This window comes from Astatotilapia calliptera, chromosome 14 (genome assembly GCF_964374335.1).
Source record: "Astatotilapia calliptera chromosome 14, fAstCal68.1, whole genome shotgun sequence".
Classification (NCBI taxonomy): Eukaryota; Metazoa; Chordata; class Actinopteri; order Cichliformes; family Cichlidae; genus Astatotilapia; species Astatotilapia calliptera.
The window spans coordinates 26439465-26462297 of NC_137435.1; the positions used below are offsets into that span (position 1 = coordinate 26439465).

The following is a 22833-nucleotide window of genomic DNA, read 5'->3' on the forward strand; positions in this document are numbered from 1 at the left end:
TTTTAACCTGCTGTTTTATTGTGAAGCACTTTGGTATACTGTTGGTTTTTAAATGTGCTATATAAATAAAGTTATATTTTATTGTATTGTATTTCTTGTTTCTAATTGCAACAAAAGCAAATACAAAAAAGGTGTTGTGTTCTGGACTATTCGAGAACACAGAACTGTGGCTAACCATTAAAATAAAATAAACACAGCTAATCATAGTAAGCAAGGTCAGCAAGGTGCATCCACACACTGCTTGGGTGTAACACTCACACACAGATACTTAGAGTTAACACAGAAATGAAAATATTAGAATTTCTCTCACCCAGAATGAAGTACAGGTCGTTTTACTGTAACTTCTTGACCTTTGTCGTCATGAGGTTGCCAAGCAACAAAAAGAGACCACAGGAAGTCATTGCTCCCAGGCATGTAGCCGTCCATAAAATGTGTGTTTATTTTAGACTTTTGATTCTTTCATTTTTAAACAAATGGCACATGCAGAAGAGCATATTAAGAACAAAGCTGCGGGTACCTTTGGACAGTGGTAGGTTTTGCTTCTGGCAGGCAGAATTAATATGTGCCTGCTGTTCCACTGTTTTTCTTTCCTTCTTTTTTTACACACAGCCTAGTTCATAAATCAGAGGCCTTCCTCCACTTCCTTTGGAATGTTAATATGGAGTGTTGGTGCTGCAGAGAACAAAGGTGAGAGGATCATGTCTGCTTAGGTAATCCTGTTGGTGTCAAACAGGCTAAGCTTTTATTTTCTGAAGTCAAGAGGAGACAAGAAGGAGCGAGTCAGATGGACAGACTTCCTCACAAGAAGCAAAGATAGACAGGTAGATCATTATGCTCATCGTTAGAGAGGCATGCCAAGTGATGGGCAAAGGCACGGATTGAACTAGGGAGAGGAAAATGAGCAGAATATTAAAATCCTCATAACAAGACAGATACTGTGGTATTATCTGTATGGGGAGATGGCAAGATGAGGGTAGATGACAGAGAGATATATAATAACAGATGGCATAAAACAGAAATGTGCAAAGAAAGACAGGTTAAAAAGGAAAGAAACAGAGTATGTAGCAGTCATTGGACTTAATTACATCTATTGCTCAGCTTAGAAAGATCTAATTCATGTTTCTTCTAACATCAGCTACATTAATTGGAAGCAATATCTGAGCTATTGTGCCCTTCCCCAGTGTCATTCAGCCTTCATTACAGCCACTTTGATACTGAAATGAAGCAGCCTTCAGCCGAATTGTGGCCATTATACCACAGAGGCTTGCTGCTATTCAACCAAAATTACATAGTAAAGTTCCTTTTGGATTTAGCTCACTCGGTCTGGATGGGTAATTTTTTGTTTGTTTGTTTTTTTTAATTTTGAACATGTTTGTATGTGTCTCTCTGAGTGGAGATGCATTTGCACATAGGGATGTGCATCAGTGAGCTCAGATGCTGGTGTGTGATAGCACATTTGTATATATTCTAGTGCCTTCATGCAGATTTGATTATGGCTGCTCCTGTAATACAGTACAGGGAGTGCAGAATTATTAGGCAAATGAGTATTTTGCCCACATCATCCTCTTCATGCATGTTGTCTTACTCCAAGCTGTATAGGCTCGAAAGCCTACTACCAATTAAGCATATTAGCTGATGCGCATCTCTGTAATGAGAAGGGGTGTGGTCTAATGACATCAACACCCTATATCAGGTGTGCATAATTATTAGGCAACATCCTTTCCTTTGGCAAAATGGGTCAAAAGAAGGACTTGACAGGCTCGGAAAAGTCAAAAATAGTGAGATATCTTGCAGAGGGATGCAGCAGTCTCAAAATTGCAAAGCTTCTGAAGCGTGATCATCGAACAATCAAGCGTTTCATTCAAAATAGTCAACAGGGTCGCAAGAAGCGTGTGGAAAAACATGGCCAAGGTAAGAAAGGCTGAAAGACGACCACCACTGAACAAGACACACAAGCTGAAACGTCAAGACTGGGCCAAGAAATATCTCAAGACTGATTTTTCTAAGGTTTTATGGACTGATGAAATGAGAGTGAGTCTTGATGGGCCAGATGGATGGGCCCGTGGCTGGATTGGTAAAGGGCAGAGAGCTCCAGTCCGACTCAGACGCCAGCAAGGTGGAGGTGGAGTACTGGTTTGGGCTGGTATCATCAAAGACGAGCTTGTGGGGCCTTTTCGGGTTGAGGATGGAGTCAAGCTCAACTCCCAGTCCTACTGCCAGTTTCTGGAAGACACCTTCTTCAAGCAGTGGTACAGGAAGAAGTCTGCATCCTTCAAGAAAAACATGATTTTCATGCAGGACAATGCTCCATCACACGCGTCCAAGTACTCCACAGCGTGGCTGGCAAGAAAGGGTATAAAAGAAGAAAAACTAATGACATGGCCTCCTTGTTCACCTGATCTGAACCCCATTGAGAACCTGTGGTCCATCATCAAATGTGAGATTTACAAGGAGGGAAAACAGTACACCTCTCTGAACAGTGTCTGGGAGGCTGTGGTTGCTGCTGCACGCAATGTTGATGGTGAACAGATCAAAACACTGACAGAATCCATGGATGGCAGGCTTTTGAGTGTCCTTGCAAAGAAAGGTGGCTATATTGGTCGCTGATTTGTTTTTGTTTTGTTTTTGAATGTCAGAAATGTATATTTGTGAATGTGGAGATGTTATATTGGTTTCACTGGTAAAAATAAATAATTGAAATGGGTATATATTTGTTTTTTGTTAAGTTGCCTAATAATTATGCACAGTAATAGTCACCTGCACACACAGATATCCCCCTAAAATAGCTAAAACTAAAAACAAACTAAAAACTACTTCCAAAAACATTCAGCTTTGATATTAATGAGTTTTTTGGGTTCATTGAGAACATGGTTGTTGTTCAATAATAAAATTATTCCTCAAAAATACAACTTGCCTAATAATTCTGCTCTCCCTGTATGTGTTTAAGTGAACACAGAGCAAAGCATTAACGGATACGAAGGACAGACATTTAATCAGAGAGCAAGGACCCCGAGGCTATGAAAATTTAAAACACACCTACTAGAAAATTGTAGTAGACACTGTAGAAAATACACACAGTTGTGCAGAGATGCTCAAAATTCACATGCACGTTTCAACTTACTGGCAATTACAAGGAGCTAAACACACACTAATACACTTGTCTGTGGGAAACACACATTCAGGTGCACATGTTAACCTTGGCTAGAGAGTTAAAGTAAGAATCCTTGAGTGAAATCCTAATCTTATCAACTCATAACACCTTCAGCTGGCAAGCAAGTACAAAAAGAGAGCAGATTTAGTCTTCTGTTGAACAGATACATACACACCCCTAGCAGTGTTGTAGCTGCAGTATATGTGGACAACTGGCACACGGCATCGCTTAAAGCTGTGTTGTTGTTTCCTCTATATAGCTATGTTAAAAAAAATAAAACAACACAAATAGGCATCACATTTATACTGATCTATAATCTATCCTGCTAATTTATGATGTTGTCTCTTGTTCATGTTCACTCTCATCTGCATCAGTAGAAGATCTACAGCCAGCTTTTGGGCTTTTATGTATCATCTGCCGTAACAGGTCTGCTAAGTGATTTTTAAATTCTGAAACAGTGAAACAAGACCAGGGATCAGCAGCAATTTAGTTTGCGCCTTTGTTTTATGGTTATTCACTAAAATAGAAAAAAATGTGTGCAGTGCAGTGAGACTAATATGGATTTCTTTTGAATTGGAGTCGTAAAAGTCTGGCTTAGTGCAACTGCTGTGTGTGAATAATTTATAGATGCTGGAAAATCCACCAAAGTTATAAAATGCTGCATGAAAAAGGATTTTATTATTTGACGTAGAAATTATTGAATTTGATTGGAAAATCTTCCCGCCGACTCTTTGAGACCCAAGAAGAGTGCTGCTAATTTCGGAATTGACAGGACAGGTTAGCCTCTGTTGCTGCGCCCTACGTAACGAACCTCCACACACGCTCACGTGCACATTTGCCTTTCTTCAGAACCTGTTCCAGTGAGTGACATCGTTAATCCACTTTTCTCCGCGCTACACCTTCGTCTTCTTCTCTATTTTGTCATCTTCCTTCCTCCTTTTCAATTTGCTAACATCTCTACTATACCAAACGCCTGTTCATTAAAGAAATTCAGTTTAGCGTCATAATATAAGCCCTTCACCTCAAGTCTGTAAGTTAGCCTTTAGGTTTTTAAGAGATCCTCTCCCATTTTATAATTTCAAATATGCATTGCCTTATGTTAATATACAGCAAATCTCTTGTCCAACCCTGTCAGACTGCTCGCTAACCAATCTTCACACCCCAAACAAAAAAAGAGTGTTCCAGCTAAAATTTACAACCCCGTGCATCTTAAGCTTGTATGTTTATTGCCTGAAATGGCAGGATGAAATCAAATTCATTACAAGGCAGTGCATCATTCGGAGCTGCCTGCCAAAGGCTTTATGTTCGCGCCGCAGCTTCCCACCATGGAAATACTGAGCAATAGGTAACACGGTGTCTGTTTGCTTAGCGCATTAATTTCTGAGGGCTCCATGTAATTCAAGTGTCAGACGAGGGCTGTTAGCAGGGGTTTGTAAATATTTTCAGCTGGGGACTGAAATGTAGTCTCTCCCTGTAGTTTCCCAAGCTCATTAAAACATATTGCTTTTCTTGCCTGTTTCCCAATTTGGATCTAGACCTGGAGCAGCGTCAGCCAGGCCAGCATTGAATGTGTAGCACATTATGAGTTATGAGATGCGGCACGGTGCGGGTTTAGGATTAAATTCCCTATATTATCTCCCTCTCTCTCTCTTTCTCTCTCATTTTTTCTTGTCTGTGACAAGAAGCCTTTCTGGCCAGGAAGCAAAACTTGTGTATGTCAAGCGCTTGTGTTTTTTTCCCCCCCTCTTCATTTATTTCCACCTCAGTCTGTATGGGCTCCTATTCACTGCTTTCATCCCTCTCCTAAACCTACACCCCTTCTCCTCCCCATCCTTCTATATTATGCATCATCTCGACCGCCTTCCTTCTCGTCCTGCTCCAGTGCTCTAGATGTTCACACTGAACTGTGTAGAATAGGATTTTTGCTCCTGTCAGATTTACTAAAAAAATCGCTCTTCACTTCCTTCACCTTCCACCTTTCTTGACTTCATCTCTCCTAGTTTTGCCATCCTTCTTGCCTTTATTTCTGCTTCCACAATACACTTATCTTATAAAACTCCATCTTCATGCATTCTGTCCTCCTGTGTCTGCTCCCCTTCTCTCTCGTTTTACTAGGCTCCCACGGCCCCCACCTCACCCGCAATAAGAGTGACAAGATAAGAGATTGCATTTCCCCGCTCGGCAGTCCGAGCTTGAAGAGGGTGTCATGTTTAAGGGGGGGGACTACCTGACATCACACATCAAACCTTTGTAACATTTCAATGGGCTTCCTATTTCTTTCTGCCACATCTTGTCAGGCATCAGCCTATTATTGACAGATTGTGGATTAGAGAAGTGGAGGGGGGGAACCCAGTGCTTTCTGCAGATTGCTCCTATCTGTGTTTGCCGCTATCTACATTAGAGAGAGCTATGGGACAAATGCTCGAGGAGGCAATATGATTTGCTTTGCTTTGCTTGGATAGCAGTGTATAAGCAATGTCAGGTTGTTGTACTGTGCAGTCTTGACATAGGCATGCAGAGAGGTAGGGCTAAAGGGGCAAAGACGATAGATGAGGATGGATGGATTTAATCAGAGCATGATAAAAAAATCTGATGTGCGAAAGACAGAATGAGATTGACTTTAAGTAACTTGTAAACTGATAAACTGGTATATCTGACGGCTTTTACAAATACAGCTCAGTTAACTCAGTTGTGCTTGAACTTTTGGCTATAATGCATTCTCTTTGTTAAACTGACTGTAAGAGGTTTACATGAAATCTACTGGATGGATTGAGAGTAAAATGACTTCTAAAATCCTTACCCTTCTAACTGTGCCCCTGAGCTTCATCCATCTCCAAGCAGGTCTGATGTACAGTTCAGGAAGGCTGTCCAAATTAGGGAAGAGTCACAACAAGAAGTGCTCTAAGGAAATGATCACATTGGAAATTTGTTTCTACCATCTAAAATTACCCATGAAAGCCGCTTTAAAAACTGCTTTACTGTGGTGCTGAGGTCCCTTAGCTTTAAAATGTAACTAAAGGTTAGCACACATCCCGAAAGAGGAAAGTCTCAAATTAGAATATCAATATAAAGCACAGAGATAGCAGGAGGCCAGACTATACAAACACAGACGAACTGTTCCTGTCTGGTCTCTTGTGATCTGGATCTAAGATGTCTAGAATAAGGCAAAGAAAGAAAGGAAGAGAGAGGTTTCAGAAAAGCTTGTCAACCACTACAGAAAAGAAAAACTATGTTTTTATGGTGTCTCTTATCATTTAAAAAAGCAATCTGCATCTGACACTGTTGATGCAAAAAAGTCTGGATTAAACTCTGGAGTGGGGCTTTGCCGATGAAACAAGCGGTTTGTCTGCACTACGCCCAAATGAACATCTGAGCCCAGTATTAGCCAGGGTGGATCATCTCGCATGTGGGCTGGCTTGCTTGAGTCCAGGGATTGCTAATGTGCTCTGGCATAAAACACAATCATCCTAAAAAAAGAAAAAGAAGACAACTGAAGTGTTACCCAATGCCGATGGCAAAAGTTGAGGAAAGGAAAATGAGAGAATCTGGTTGGCAGGTGGGTTTGAAAAATTCAGAGAGAAAATGATAAAAATTAGGAAGGAATGTGAGGACTGACCGATCACCAGGAGGGGAAGAAACACCAGCAGGTAAGTTTAGTAGGAAAATAGGCATGCAGGATCTGGAGCGTGAATCCTCATGCAGCAGGAAAGAAAGAAATCTGTTAACTATAAATGAGTTTACCTTAGATAAATAATTGACCAGTATTCATAAAGTAATCATAAATGCCAACATGTACATTTTAGACAGTGAAGACTTTACCATGTCCATCCATCCATCTTCATCCGCTTTGTCCGGGGCCGGGTCGCGGGGGCAGCAGCCTAAGCAAAGAGGCCCAGACCTCCCAGACTTTACCATGTCTTTGCTGTCAATTCTAGACCTTGAGTTTGTGTGTTATGTGTATCTGCCACTGGCCAAATCCCCTTTAAATATACTGCGATCTGTTCATACCATTATCCATTCAACAGCTCAGGAAGTAGTAAATGTCTAGTCGCAGGTGTCACAGCTTGGCCTAGATCTGCTTGAGTTTGGCCCAACGGAAAACTTCCCCCCACCATATCCCAAAATAGGACTGTGACTGCTATCATCCCCAAGAGACCAGTGGAAGCCATCAAAACACATCAGAGTTAAAATGCTTGAAGTGTCCAAAGAGTTTAATATCTAGGCAGGGCATCAGTGGGCACTGCCAATGGTGCCTCTCAGTCAGAGCCAGAATGGTGGAGATGAGAGATGGTTCACGACTGCAGTTTCACTAAATGATTGAATTTTGAAAGCAGAGTGGTGACACTGTGCAGAGAGATTGCACTGGAACAGCATCAGTCACAGTGCAGATGACAGAGTGGATGCTTGGTAAACAGCTAGACCGAGGACATTTTGGGGGGTGGGGTGTAAAGTATAGAGGTAGGTGCAAAGGCAGAGGGAAGATGGATGGCTAGATGGTAGAAAGGGGGGTAATGTGAAAGCAGGAAAGAAGGAGGCAAGGGAATGAGGACAGATTGGAGAAATATAGGGATGTTTAGTGAATGAAAAGAGGTTGAAAAAGATGGCATGAAGGAGAAGTAAACACAGAAAGGAAAACTGGTTCAGAGAGTGTGGGCCTGCTATTTTTCACAATCTCAGTTGCCACAATCACACTCGAGTATGAACGTAACTGTGACTGGAGTGGAATGAGAGTGGAAACAAGCTGCACAGCCTGTCCTCAGATTTTTAGTTGAGACCAGTGTAATATTAATACAGTCGGGCCATCTGGGGACATCAAAGAAGCTAACTCCTGACGAAGAATGATTCATAAAAAATGGAACTTAAATAAAACCATAGTTGATTTATTTTAAATTATTTTTGTCTTTAGCAGAGAGGACAATTAATAAAGCATTTTAAGAATAATTCAACAATGAGTAGATCCATTAATTATGATTTCTTACCTGAAGAAAAACTCACTCAGCTTCTCATTCCCACCTGAATCCAACTTGTAAAACTGTTTTTTTTTAAACACAAATGTCCTCTAAATGTCTTGAAATAAATTATTCTTTATTTTTGTGACCCACTCGACTTTTAGAGGCTCTTTGCTCAGCCGAGCTACTGCTTGTTCTTCTTCTAATAGTTGTTTCCTTACATTTCACCCTCTGCCCCTTTTTTCTTTGCCACAGGTTGTACGCGTCCTTTTCGGCGTCATATGTTAAGCTAGGACACACCGACTGTCTAATCCCTGGTCTCTGTAATTGGATCTGATGGAGCATGCCCAGATGAGAGGTGATATCTCCAAGGTTATATTGTGACGGGTGCTTCCCTTATGTTTATGTTGTCTGTCATTATCCTTTAGGTAAGAGGGGCATTTCTTGGAACCAATACTGTTAGACAACTGGACGATATCATGACCTTAAAGTTAGCTTTTAAGAGCAAAGTTTGAAGGAGGAATTAACATAACATCATAAAACAATGACCATGACTGTATGATTTCTCTAAACGAATTGAGCACACTGTTAAAGCAGTCCATAAAGTCGATCCAAGCTCATGTCAGTGCCACATCAGCTGATAACCTTGTGCACATCCTATTGACAAATGCTGCATGGGGCACAGTCTAGCCTCAGAACAGCTACAGCTGACTCTGCAAGCCCCTCTGCAAAACTACCTCTACCACAGTTTGTATTGAGGCCTGCTCTGCTCTGTACAAGGGGTCTTGCTGCCTTTTAGTGCATTGGTAGATCCCAAATCAGAGCTAAACAGTCAAATATAAAATTACTGTAGATGAACTCACGCTCCTGTTTTGAATAAAGTGGTCCTGACAGAACTATAAACATAACATTTAAGCCAGAAATAAAAAGCTCCGCTGTTGCTTCTCATCATTCTCTTTCACTATATATCTTCTGACACCTTTTATTCACTGGTATATATGCTATCTAAATCAAGATGTATCTACAGGGACAGGAATATAAAAGAGTTAACAGAAGAGGTTAACTTTGAAGCAGTATTACCCTGTCATAATCATCTTCATATTTTTACACACCCACGCAATATAATCCATAAACCTCTTTATTATAATTATTAGTACTGTAGATTCAGACCTAAAATAAATCACAAAACATTTTAAGGCTTAAAATAAAATTTAATCTTCCTGAAATACCCTGACCAGTTTTTACCCTTTAACTGTAAGTTTCGGTCTGGGATGCCAGAAGCCACTGCAGAACCTCCTGCAGGTGTCATGGGTCTAATTTAACACAACATGTGACGGGAAGTGCCAGCCCTATAACCCTGGTGTGTAGGAGCTTAAGTGTGGGACTTAACACACTCAGTGCTGTAACATTCAGATAAGACGTCTGGTGAATAGGGCTTCCTGATGGTCTTGTGGATTTATAGTGGCTGTGTGATGTCCTCTATAGTCACCATCTGGGAGTAAGTACATCATTCCCTGAAAATCTGAATTAGGATTCAGTATGTGAATGCAGTGTCTGGATGATTGCACAAAGGATTGTAACATTAAATCCTTTGTGTTCCATGTACTCTGGCTTTTCTGTCTTTTCTATCCCCCCAAAAATGATTAACATAGTGTAATATTTTATATTTTCAAATGATTTATTCATGATAATAATCTTACAGGGGCTCTGGTGTCGAATGTAATCATTTCTTTAGAAGATCTGTCAGAGTGACTCTCCAAAGTTTTTCACCGACTGCACAACTTCAAGTATATGAGATGCACAAAAATAAGACTTGGCATTGTCTTTCACAACCTGTTTAACAATAACACAGGGGAAATTTAGCAGGTGCTCAGATCCAGAATGATTTACAATATGTGGAGCAGTTCAGCAGCAGAGTAGCAGCAGTTTGGATTAAGGCGAGCAGGTGGTAAAGGAGGAGTGTTAGGGCCCAATACAGATGCAGCTGAATAACTAAAACCTGTCCTATACGTGGTGCTTAGTAACAAAATAGTGCACACGCATGAAAAGCAATAAAAATTAAGTCAATATCTTTCATTTTACAGGAAGACCTGTGACTTTAGTAGCCACATTTTATGTTTATTACTCCTATTATTGTTGCAGTCGATAATTAATATTGTGCAATCCATCATCTCTCCTCTGGTTTTTACTATCTTTCAAGCTATAGAAACGAATAAAGCAGAAATACCTTGAAAAGTGTGAATAAACATCAGTGAAATCTCATTCTACTAGTTCCTGCTGTTAGTCTTTTCTGTATTTTTTAAAATATTTTTTACATATATGTTTTAAAGGGTTAACGCAAGTCATTGAAGACAAGGATGCCTACTGAGAATTTGAGACACACTAGAAAGATATAACGCAGTTGTCAATAATGACCGGCAATTGCCTGGTTTAAAAACAGACTAAACCATTGTACATGAATTGCATGTATAGCACGGGGACACACAGAGATATTATCTTGTAAACAGATAGTCTGTCTTTGAGAGAAAACACAGGAGCGGCTTCTGTGTCCTGCTGGCGCAACCAGATGGCTTTAAACATGATGTCTCGCTGTGTGTGTGTGTGTTTCCTCGCCGCTGATCTTTTTTCACTCTTAGAATTCATGTGCATTCACCATGACTCACGAGGATATGTGGAAAAGAGGAGCTAATAAAAGTAACATTGCCTGAGTCTAATGAGAACTTTGGCTGAGTTCAAAGGTTAAAGGGTGAAAGATTACAGTTAGAGGGTGCCTAGTCATAGTGTGCATGTGTTCATACATGTAGCATTTAACAAGAAGCCATAAATTCCATTTCTCCACAGACTAACTGAAATCCTCAGTGAGAGTATTTAGTTGGCAACTCAGAATAAGTTTACTTGCGCATCAATCTCATTTCTGAAAGTGACAGTGTTAATTTGCATGTGTGTCCGACCGTGTGTGTGTGTTTTGGCAGATCGGGCATGTTAGAAAGTAAACAAATCAGGGGAAACTCAAGTCCCTGCCTTATCATAAATCATACTGAAACTGCTTAGCTTCTTACTCTTACACACATAAACATATCCGTCGGGTGCTCAGTGAATCAGATGGCAGTGAGTTTGTGCACCCAAGTAACATTAGTCCTAAAACACATCGTGTGATGTTTTAGGAGTTGGGTAAAACTTCGTCTTTTGAAAAGAAAAAAACCCCCCAAATATTATAATGCTGCATTGACACAGACCTTTAAATTAAGCCCCAAAATAAAATGACAAAAATAAACAAGTAGCTCAACATCTGTCATTTCTTGTCATCCCTCATCAATCGCTGTTGCTCTTTTTCACCTCAATCAGTCTACATCACGCATAGAAAAATATGGCCACCAACTGTAGCGCTTTTGTCAAGGTCCTTTTCATCCGTTAATTTGTATCATTTTCACTTGTGACATGGGCTCTGAATTGATGGAGGGTGGGGGTGGGTGGGGGCTTTTCAAATTAATCATTTGAAGCCATAAAAACCTCTTCTGGTGTCACATTTACACACGAACACACACAGCTGTGCTAGTCATGCACATGCACAAAGGTTTGTATAAAGCTACAGTCTCACTAGGGAAAACAGTGGTTGGAGACAGCAACCGTGTGCACTGAATTTGCGATCTCATTCCCTTTATTGCTTCGAAGATGGGGACCAGACTCCAGTCAGAACCTCATAGGTTTGAATTAGAAATTCTGACCCCCATAAACAGTCACGTAATTGCTGTAGGATGACAGTTTAACATACAGTGGGGCAAAAAAGTATTTAGTCAGCCACCGATTGTGCAAGTTCCCCCACCTAAAATGAAGACAGAGGTCAGTAATTTGCACCAGAGGTACACTTCAACTGTGAGAGACAGAATGTGAAAAAAATATCCATGAATCCACATGGTAGGATTTGTAAAGAATTTATTCGCAAATCAGGGTGGAAAATAAGTATTTGGTCAATAACAAAAATACAACTCAATACTTTGTAACATAACCTTTGTTGGCAATAACAGAGGTCAAACGTTTACTATAGGTCTTTACCAGGTTTGCACACACAGTAGCTGGTATTTTGGCCCATTCCTCCATGCAGATCTTCTCGAGAGCAGTGATGTTTTGGGGCTGTCGCCGAGCAACATGGACTTTCAACTCCCGCCACAGATTTTCTATGGGGTTGAGGTCTGGAGACTGGCTAGGCCACTCCAGGACTTTCAAATGCTTCTTACGGAGCCACTCCTTTGTTGCCCGGGCGGTGTGTTTTGGATCATTGTCATGTTGGAAGACCCAGCCTCGTTTCATCTTCAAAGTTCTCACTGATGGAAGGAGGTTTTGGCTCAGAATCTCACGATACATGGCCCCATTCATTCTGTCCTTAACACGGATCAGTCGTCCTGTCCCCTTGGCAGAAAAACAGCCCCATAGCATGATGTTTCCACCCCCATGCTTCACAGTAGGTATGGTGTTCTTGGGATGCAACTCAGTATTCTTCTTCCTCCAAACACGACGAGTTGAGTTTATACCAAAAAGTTCTACTTTGGTTTCATCTGACCACATGACATTCTCCCAATCCTCTGCTGTATCATCCATGTGCTCTCTGGCAAACTTCAGACGGGCCTGGACATGCACTGGCTTCAGCAGCGGAACACGTCTGGCACTGCGGGATTTGATTCCCTGCCGTTGTAGTGTGTTATTGATGGTGACCTTTGTTACTTTGGTCCCAGCTCTCTGCAGGTCATTCACCAGGTCCCCCCGTGTGGTTCTGGGATCTTTGCTCACCGTTCTCATGATCATTTTGACCCCACGGGATGAAATCTTGCGTGGAGCCCCAGATCGAGGGAGATTATCAGTGGTCTTGTATGTCTTCCATTTTCTGATGATTGCTCCCACAGTTGATTTTTTCACACCAAGCTGCTTGCCTATTGTAGATTCACTCTTCCCAGTCTGGTGCAGGTCTACAATACTTTTCCTGGTGTCCTTCGAAAGCTCTTTGGTCTTGGCCATGGCGGAGTTTGGAGTCTGACTGTTTGAGGCTGTGGACAGGTGTCTTTTATACAGATGATGAGTTCACACAGGTGCTATTCATACAGGTAACGAGTGGGGGACAGAAAAGCTTCTTACAGAAGACGTTACAGGTCTGTGAGAGCCAGAGATTTTCCATGTTTGAGGTGACCAAATACTTATTTTCCACCCTGATTTACGAATAAATTCTTTACAAATCCTACCATGTGAATTCATGGATTTTTTTTTCACATTCTGTCTCTCACAGTTGAAGTGTACCTCTGGTGCAAATTACTGACCTCTGTCATCATTTTAAGTGGGGGAACTTGCACAATCGGTGGCTGACTAAATACTTTTTTGCCCCACTGTAACATAGGGGCTTGCCAGCTCTGCTTTTATGCAGGAATATAACCAGAACACAGCCAGATACCAAACAGCTGAGCTGCAAAGGGACACACCGTGGGCAGGTTCTGTCTGAGAGTGACTTCAGTCAGTCCAAGTAGGAGATTGTTGGAGACACGTTGCCTCCCACCAGGCAACCTGTGCAGTTCCCTTGCGACTGAAAATGTTCACCCAGAGGTAGATAGTGTTTCCATGCTCAACCTCTGGGTGACGAACTGGATGTCGCAGCTACTTGCAATTTGTCATCAAGCATGAAAAAAATCAGTGTAATCACGGAGCAACCGCTGGTTTTTCCTAGCTGCAAAGAGGTGCCGTCCTGTTTTTACTCAGTGTGACTGAAGCATAAGCTCTTCTTTATACCTGCCTAAAAACTTTAATCAAATCAGTGATGAAACACAGGGGCAACATTGAGCTCAAATGCTGGAAGGTAAATTAATAGGCAGGAGAGGTCTGAAAAAGGGGCATGAAAACAAAAGACAGCAGGAGAAAATATATGACCAATAAAACAAAGTATGCAGACAAACTCACTTCAAATAATCACCTGTAAGAGGTCTAAAAAAATGAAATCCATGTGATGCAAAATTCTTTCATTCCCAATATGTCAGGTGCCAGAAACGAGTCGCAAACCATGAAGCAAATCGAGTACTTGTAGTTGTTTGCGAGTGTGGAACTATCCATGGTGCTGATCTTCCTCTACACTAGAAATGTCCTTAGCAAACGGGTTTTGGCTGAGAATTGAAAACTCTCCCCTGTGAAATACACAAAGGAAAAAGTCACATGAAAGTCAGAGATCTGCAGATGAAGGAAAAAAAAAGACTCATTGAATATTTATGACATTAAAGCAACACAGAGCTATTTTCCTTACCTTTGGGGTTACGGAAGCTAAGGGAAACTCAGTTCCAAAGTTCAACCGGAGTTCAAAAACATTTGACTTTTTGCTTTAAGCAAAATCCATGTCAGGAAGAGCCAGAGGTTTCTTTAGGGGGGTTCAGACAAGAACAATGCTGTTAAAATCCCAGCTTTGTTCAGTTTCATTCTTTTCAGCAGCAATCTCTCCTTTAACTTTGAGGTAGTGTGCACTAATACACTCACTAGAAGACAGGTGCGTCACAGCTCCCCAGAAATGTGCACATGTAAGTTTAATTGAATGTGTGAGTTTTCGCTCATGCATGCATTTATGTTTGCGCACGTGTGTGTAATGTGTGTGTGTTTGTGTACACGCCCTCCCTCCTCCACAACTCCACTTAGTGTTACCGCTGTGAAAATGAAACCCCACTTCTCATTCAACCGTGGCCAGTTAAATAAAGGGGTAGGCAACGTGTTATCAACCGCTTGCACGCGTGAATGTCACAAATAGTGCCAACACGCTGTCACTCAGCTCTGCAACTATGAATTGTACCGCTGCAGCTTACCCATCACTTGTGATAATGATGAATAGATGACAGAGGGAACGTTCGAGAGGAACAGTATGGTCGTGAACCTGGCGTAGGAGGGAAAGTGTGTGTGAGTGTGTGTGTGTGTGTGAGGCTAAAACAGTGACGGAAAAGTTTGTGTAGAGCAAAATCATATGTGAGAGTAAATGAGAGCACCAAGTCAGATAACAAAAGGCTATAAATAACAGGCAGTTGAGAGAGAAGTGAAGGGAACGTGAAAGAGTTCATTATTTGATGAAAGCACAGAGTGAACATGGAGATAAAAAGCAGAAACTCTGAGAATGGCCTACCAAGGATGAAAGGATTCTTTGGCTTGCTCTGTCTTGGGGCTACAGTATATGTCAATCAAACTTAGATGTCAGTCATCCCGCCCACACTTTTTGTCTGTGAGATGCAAAACACGAAGTGCCACATACGTGTGTGAACATCCTGCTGGGCATGTTGCTTGTATAGATGAAGGTGAATCAGCGTGCTAACAGCTAAAATAGCGCACTTATTGAAAAGTATTAGGAGCTAGAGAGAAGGATGGAGGAGCTTCAGGAAAAGGGAGAATCCATTGGGGTAGGAAGCAGAGAAGAGCAGAGGGATGAGAAAGATATAGGATGGTAATTGAGAGAAAGCTCGGCATTCCCCTAAGAAAACATAAGCACCTGAGCACAGAGCAGAGCGAGTATAAACACACATTTAGACAATCAGTTCAATGCAATTCAATCAAGTTTTATTTTATACAGTACCAAATTACAACAAGAGATGCCTCAAAGTGCTTTACTTACACATTGTAATGGGGAACTAGCTTATTAACCATATACTGCCTTGATGCAGCCCATATGGAAAAGATATATATAAATCTTATAAAGTTTGTATCTGTCTTGTGTGAAACTTGTATGAAAAGCATATAAGAGTGAAAACAGATATAAGATCCCTTGAAAAATTATATAATGAAACTTGTATGTTTTGGATACTTACTAAAACAATGTATGAAAGTAATGTGAAAGTGGCCACTTTCATGAGTAATCACATATAAGTTTTTACTATTTCTTTTCCATATGGGAGATCTCTAAATTTAATACACGCATTTCCTCTCCCTGGATACAGGGATTGATTGTTTGTGCAAATGTGTACACAAATGTGGAGAGCAGGTTGGAGTGTGTGCATGCGTGTGTGCGCTATTGAATGTTGATTTTAGCAGCATGCCTGTATTTATATAACACATCTCTATCTTGGGAAACATGCTCAGAAACATTCTGGTGCAGTACAGGAGAGAGTTTGTGTGTCTGTGTGTGTTTGTGTGTAGAGTCCAAGCAACCAGTTAGAAACCCTTGTGTGTTTATGAGGCTGGAATGCATTAAATGTTTCTGCACTCACATTAAACTGCCTCATCATATAGCTACATATGTTTTCACCCATTGTAAGTGTATAATCAATCCACACACGAGTAAGTGATGTGGGCGTATAGGTGTGTGTGTGTGTGTGTGTGTTTGTACTATCCCAACTATAAAATCACTATGAGGACTATATCTGTAGCTTGTTTCCATTCGCCTTCATTTGTATTCCATTATAAAGTACATACCGCTTCTCTTTCAATTTCAAATCGCCTGGCTTTGCTCCGAAATTGGATGCCGTGCACTCTGTGTACTTGCCCTCTTAGAAAGCATCGGCTACAGTATTAATAGAGATTATCTCTTGACACACCAAAGTTATTATAGCTGTTGGATAACGGCCATTGTCTTATGTGAGGAAAGAGATTTTTTTTTCTGTACTTTTCTAGAAGAACTCTATCTGGCTGATTGAGCACTACTACATGATTTCATTATATCAAACTGATATCGTATTGGTATGGGTTGCAAAACTTGAAAAGCCAATAATTCCATAGTGTGAGTTTGTCTGTACAAATTGACTTGGCTAACAGGTTAGTTGGCAAGCTATTGAGCCTTATGAAGCTGTAATTTTTAAACTAGATAATTATGGTGGAATGTAGAGACAGGGGAGGAACTAAAAAAATATACATGAGTTTATTTGTGTGTGTCGGTGTGTGTATGTGTGTGTGCAAATGAAAGATTTAGACAGACGCACTATGATTAGGCTGCAGTTTCTTCTAGCTGTTTATCCCCATTACTGCTGCCAAGGAGCTTACCAGCTAAATTAGGCAAATTCTGGTCGCCTAAACAAATTACTCGCTCTATTTGAGGAGGGAAATCAAATTAAGAAATTAGCACAGATCCAACACTGTACCCTAGCCAGTAATACCATTAGCTCTTAGTTTAGATTTCATCTTCATTCCATCCACTAAGCTCAGGAATTCTAATACTTATGGATTACCTTAACTTTGCCAAATGTAAGTAAACTCTTAAGTTTTGATTAAATAAAAAAAAAAAACAACAACTTTTACCTAAAGAATCTTGTTAAACTGGTCAGTGTGTCAGTGCCTCTTCCCTTTTGTGTTCTAATTTCCCCCCCTCTCTATTCAACCTCAAATACTAATTGTTTTGGAAGTCCTGCTTTAATAATAAAGGGTGAATGCATAGTGATGGACTTGCAATGCTTGCAGCAGCCATAATTAAAGTTCTTGTTTGACTGAAAATGAATTAAAATCACAGACTGAAACTGCCCTTGAATAAAATCAGAAAAGCAATAAAAATGCCTCTTTTTGATTTCATTGTTAAACCTATTGAAACATCTCTACTTTCCCTACATTAGTGTGGCCTTTACAAACCTATGTATGGCGCGTCTTTGTGCATTTGAACACATAAATTCTTCAAAGTTTGAATAAAGTGCACCTGAATGTGCTTTTACAGTATTTGCACAAGCCTGCGCATTGTATGCAGGTCTACCAGGTGAAATGATTTTGTTGCTGCCATTTGGTTGGTCTACTGATTACTGCAGGCCTTTGTACAAAAGCATATGAAAAAAGGTAACATGGAACCAAAGGATGGAGGAAATGATTAGATCTGAGTAAAAAAAGAGTAGTAAACTTATGAAGAAAGATAGAGGCAGAAAGGGAGTGGGAGACAAGAAATCACCAGCCATACGTCATCTGCTTCCCTCTCTTCTCTTTTCTTTCCCCACTTATATTTAAACTACCATCGCTGCCCATCTCTCTTTTCCCTATTGCCCTCCCTGTTTCTCCCAACGCACTCTCACCTGAGCAAGATTAATCGTTCCAGTCGAATCACATTACCTCCAAGCCCAACTCCAAACTCCCCGCCCAACACACACATACATGTGTGAGAGAAAGTGAGAGCGAGAGAGAGGGTCCGTGAGCCAGAGACAGAGGGAGACGGTGGATGGCGGGTGGGGAATTGAGGGATTTGAATGCATGGATGGTCTGCTCATTTAACTCATCACATTATTTTAGCCCTGTGCTTTATTACACTTAACTGGGACACTAGGCACTCAGTCAAACACACCCACACTCACACATACACCCAGACACCTTCACACATAATCCTGTCTACACATCTATCCTGAACTGCAGGTTTGCCATAATGTGTTTATGACGTTGCATGTTTAATTTGTGGAAGAGGATGATTCATGGCCCCTGATAACAATGCTTCATCATCCCCATAGCACCTATGGCATAAAGAGGGTTTGTGCAGGGCAGGAAAACTGTTGTTAATGGGATGGTAATCATCTCATAACCTGGAAAATGGGCAAATAGGCACAACCCCTTATGCAAATGTGCTTGTGCATTTATTTGTGCATGTTTATTAATGTTCACGTGCATCCCCCCATGCATAGCTGTGGGAAGGTGTGGCATCCACATTGTTTGAGCCTGAGTGTCCTGTTTGGTGTGTGTGTGCGTGTGTGAGGGTGAATATTGATCTATTGCTATGTGCTCTATCACCCTGCCAGGCATAATAAGGAAGAATGGGACACTAAGCAGGTGCTCACCCACTGCTGATTTATAAAACATATGCACCGGAGTAAACACCTCAATCACTCCAAGGGGCAAGGCTATGGGAAATAATAACATTTACATGCTAGAAGGATAATGCATTCTTAGTTTATTTTTTAATGCATGTGACCTCTTAAGGTATACAGTATTCTTCTTAGTGAAGGTGCAGTGAATTGATTCTGGGATTATCTATCCTTGGGAAGAAAATAATCAATGTATAGGCTAAATGGGGTCAAAATAGCCAAATGTGAACTTGGCAAGGCTTTGATATGAAGGAGTGTCTCAGCAGCTGCACTTCAGGCTATTTTTTCACAACTGAAAACAAAGCAAATGGATTCAATGTATTATTTCCTTCATGCTTACTTATCAATCCACTTGGATAAAAATGTGAAAATACGATTTTCTTTAATGTCTGTAAACTAGCATCAGACATGTACAAAGTTCCAGCCACAAATGTTCTTGTGCTTATAAGATCAACGTCTGTTCTTCTGTCAGTTCCAAAGTATACTTTCATCTATACTTGTGTATGATGCATTAAGACCACCAGTGTTGGTCAAGTTACTTGAAAAAAGTAATCAGTAACTAATTACTTCCCCCAAAAAGTAATCCAGTTACTTTACTGATTACTTATTTTCAAAAGTAATTAATTACTTAGTTACTTTTTAAAAACACGAATTACAACCTGAATAGGTGATAAAACTTGTTTTATTAGTTTTAATCTTTTAAAAAATGTAATTATATGCAACATTCTCTGACTGGAAGAAATTTGTTTAACATTTAAACCTATTTAAACCTGCACATTCCAGCACATAAAATAAAAAAATATTTTGTGTTTACACTCACTCCTTCAAATAGATGCAAGTAAAACACAGCAGAAAATAAATAAAATCAAAGACTAGCGGTCTGAAATGTGCTGTTAGCATGTTAGCAGATCGATGCTACTGTGAACTGAGGAGCTATTGTCTTGATGTGAGCTTCTACTCAGGGTTTTTTCTTCCAGTTCAGAGCAGAAATGTTTTTGTTAAGATACTGGATGTTGTGTTTTTCTCCACAATTTTAATTATTAGCTAGATATATTATCAACAGGGATGAGTCAGTGAGTCAGTTGGGCTCGTGAATCGTGATTCATGAGTCAGTAAAGTGATTCTCGAGTATTGAACGATTCGTTCATGATTCGCGCATCACTAAAGGAGGCAGTGGTGGAGGAACACAGAGTGGTGGAGTTTGAAATATTACTCTTTCTGGGTCACAAAATAAACTTTTAAGATATTTTCATGCGTGAATGGTGCTGTGTAAACTTCAAATATCTGCTCGATTCATCAAGACGTCACATATTTACGGTGGCCCCTAGAGACAAAGCACGTACAAACTCCAAAACACATGCAAAATCCAAAACACGTACAAAATCCAAAACACGTGCAAACTCCAAAACACGTGCAAAATCCAAAACACGTGCAAACCCCAAAACACGTGCAAATTCCAAAACACATGCAAACTCCAAAACACGTGCAAAATCCGAAACACATGCAAATTCCAAAACACAACAGAAGTGCTCCAGGACATTAGGGGCAGTGTTGAGCTTTTGTTACCCAGTAACTACACAAGCCAGGAAGTACCAATGACCGGATTTGGGGTCTTCATTTTAAGCCAATTACGTCACAGCGATACAACAAAGGCTGTCCCAATTCAAAGGCTGCTCGAAATGCGTCCCTCAAATGCGTCCTTAATTTCCCTGAATTTTAAGGATGGGTCGGTGTAGCCTTCATGGCCCGACATATCCCAGACTTCATAGCGCAGCAGTGGTGTGGATAATTTTGTCGAAAAAACCCCAAAAAAAACGGCGGAAGTGGAGCGGACGAAGAGTAAACTTTCAGAAGTAAGTACTGAATATTATGTCACTTATTTATGCGCAAATGTTTTTATAATGAAGAATATTAAAACATTACTGTTGGCCACATGTCGGGAAAGTTATGTGACATTAGTGATGTTTGTACTAACTTGGTTTTAAGGCCTTTACTTCAAAATATACGCCCGTTCAATAGTTGACTTTAATCTTACAGAGAATGTGATGATTTTGTGAATAATTAAAGTCAGTCATATATTTCACAAACACAACAAACTGAAAGTCAGTGATGCTGCTCGGTTTGCAGTCCTGAATATCACGGCACAAGCAGGATTCACTGCACTGTTAATGTTAGATATGTTATATTGCTGCCTCTGTTCGGTGGTGTCGAGCCAAACGGACTTTAACCCTTTAAAGCCGGTGGGAGCAGGCACGCTCTGTTTTGCGCAACTATTTTTAAATCCCGGTAGCACTGCAACCACGTAAGCTAGCGCAATAATTTTTTTTGCATATGAAACCAGAGGAGTTGTACTTACATCTTATGCCATCAGCTTGTCCTAAGTCACAGTTTCCTTCCACATATAGCTTTGCAAAAACTGGATAAAAAGCACTTGCAGCAACAAAAACATAATATTCCAGAAACGCGCTTTGCCGATCCGATCAGCTGTTTGTAACACTTCCTACGTCCATCAGCGCGAACTATCGCATGTCCTCCATGTCCTGCCCGAAACCGGAAGTGACGTCATTTTGCGGAAATATAGTATTTTACCATCAGGGCCTTATGAGCCTATAGTGGTGTTTTTAAAAGTTATGTTTGAGTTTATGACTTTCTGTGTCGTTTCTGGGATGCTTAGGACTCATATTGCACTGTTGGAAATAGTTTATTTTGATGCATATGTTGTTTTTTGTGCAAATTTGCATTATAATATTTATTTTCGTTTTTCCTGCAGTATATAAAAATTGGTGTATTTCAAAAATAACAAAAACATAATATTCCAGAAACACGCTTTGCCGATCCGATCAGCTGTTCATAACACTTCCTACGTTGGAATAGACGTCAGCGCGAACTCTCGCATGTCCACCATGACCTGCCCGAAACCGGAAGTGACGTCATTTTCGTGGAAATGTAGTTTTTTACCATCAGGGCCTCATGAGCCTACACTGGTGTTTATAAAAGTTATGTTTGACTTTATGACTTTCTGTATTGTTTCTGGGATGCTTAGGACTAGTGATGGGATTTCCGGCTCTTTTTAGAGATCCGGCTCTTTCGGTTCGGCTCACTAAAAAGAGCCGGCTCTTTCTGCTCCGAACCGGCTCTTCAGGTTGTTTTGTTGCTTTAATTAATTTATTGTTAACAGTAATATAAAATTATGCACAAAAGGAATTACTAACGTAAAAAAAAAGTGGTTTTATTTATATATGTTTATATATAAACATATGTGGTTAATATGACATGCAGCCTAACAAGTTACAGAAGACGTGCCTACACGCTAAGACTTAACACGCACAACATGCAAAGAGTGGAAGCCGTATCAACAGGGAATGGTAAGTAATAGCACGCTAAGCTAACCAAGCTACCATTCCGGCTACTTGAGTGCTGCATGAGGGAGTACAGAGGAGCAAAAAATGTTGACTATAAGCGCGTAAATGTAGTTTGAAGTGACTCAGGAACAAATATAAGAACACTATAATGACATATACTTAATTCTAGATGAGTAAAAGGTTTATTAAAGTGTAAATATGTCGATTTAAAGTCACCACGCCGTTTTGCTGAACATACTTGTGCATCCGCCATCTTTGCCAGCCGAGTCGTAAAGAGGCCTGTGTATGCGCGCGACGGACGGAAGACACCGAGGTACGGGAAATGACGTTCATTTAGGCGAGGCTAAAAAAAGATATAACAGACTTTTTTTGGACTAAAATTACAGAGTTATCGTACCACTTTACGTTCGGTAGGGGACATTATAGTTTTTCCCTATTTCTGTTGCCTATAGTTCTATTTGTATATTTGTAAATTAAACTAGAGGGTGAAAAAGTGAGGGTGACAAGTGCCGCCCACTGGTACGAACAAATAACTGTTATCACGTGATTGCACGGGAACCAGAAACGACCCAAACAGAAAACAAGATGGCATCACACCCAGGAGGATGTGA

At 40.5% G+C, this 22833-nt stretch overlaps 1 protein-coding gene across 7 annotated transcripts in view; it reads left to right on the forward strand.

Annotated features, from left to right (window-relative positions):
• The first annotated feature begins 9478 nt into the window (after nucleotides 1–9478).
• LOC113036221 (uncharacterized) overlaps nucleotides 9479–22833 on the forward strand; it is an 82740-nt gene continuing 69385 nt past the window's right edge. For all 7 annotated transcript variants that reach the window (XM_080288539.1, XM_080288543.1, XM_080288541.1 and 4 more), the window contains exon 1: nucleotides 9479–9598. In XM_080288539.1, the coding sequence (XP_080144665.1) occupies nucleotides 9543–9598 (56 nt within the window). In that variant the 5' untranslated portion in view covers nucleotides 9479–9542. The remainder of the gene's footprint in view (nucleotides 9599–22833) is intronic.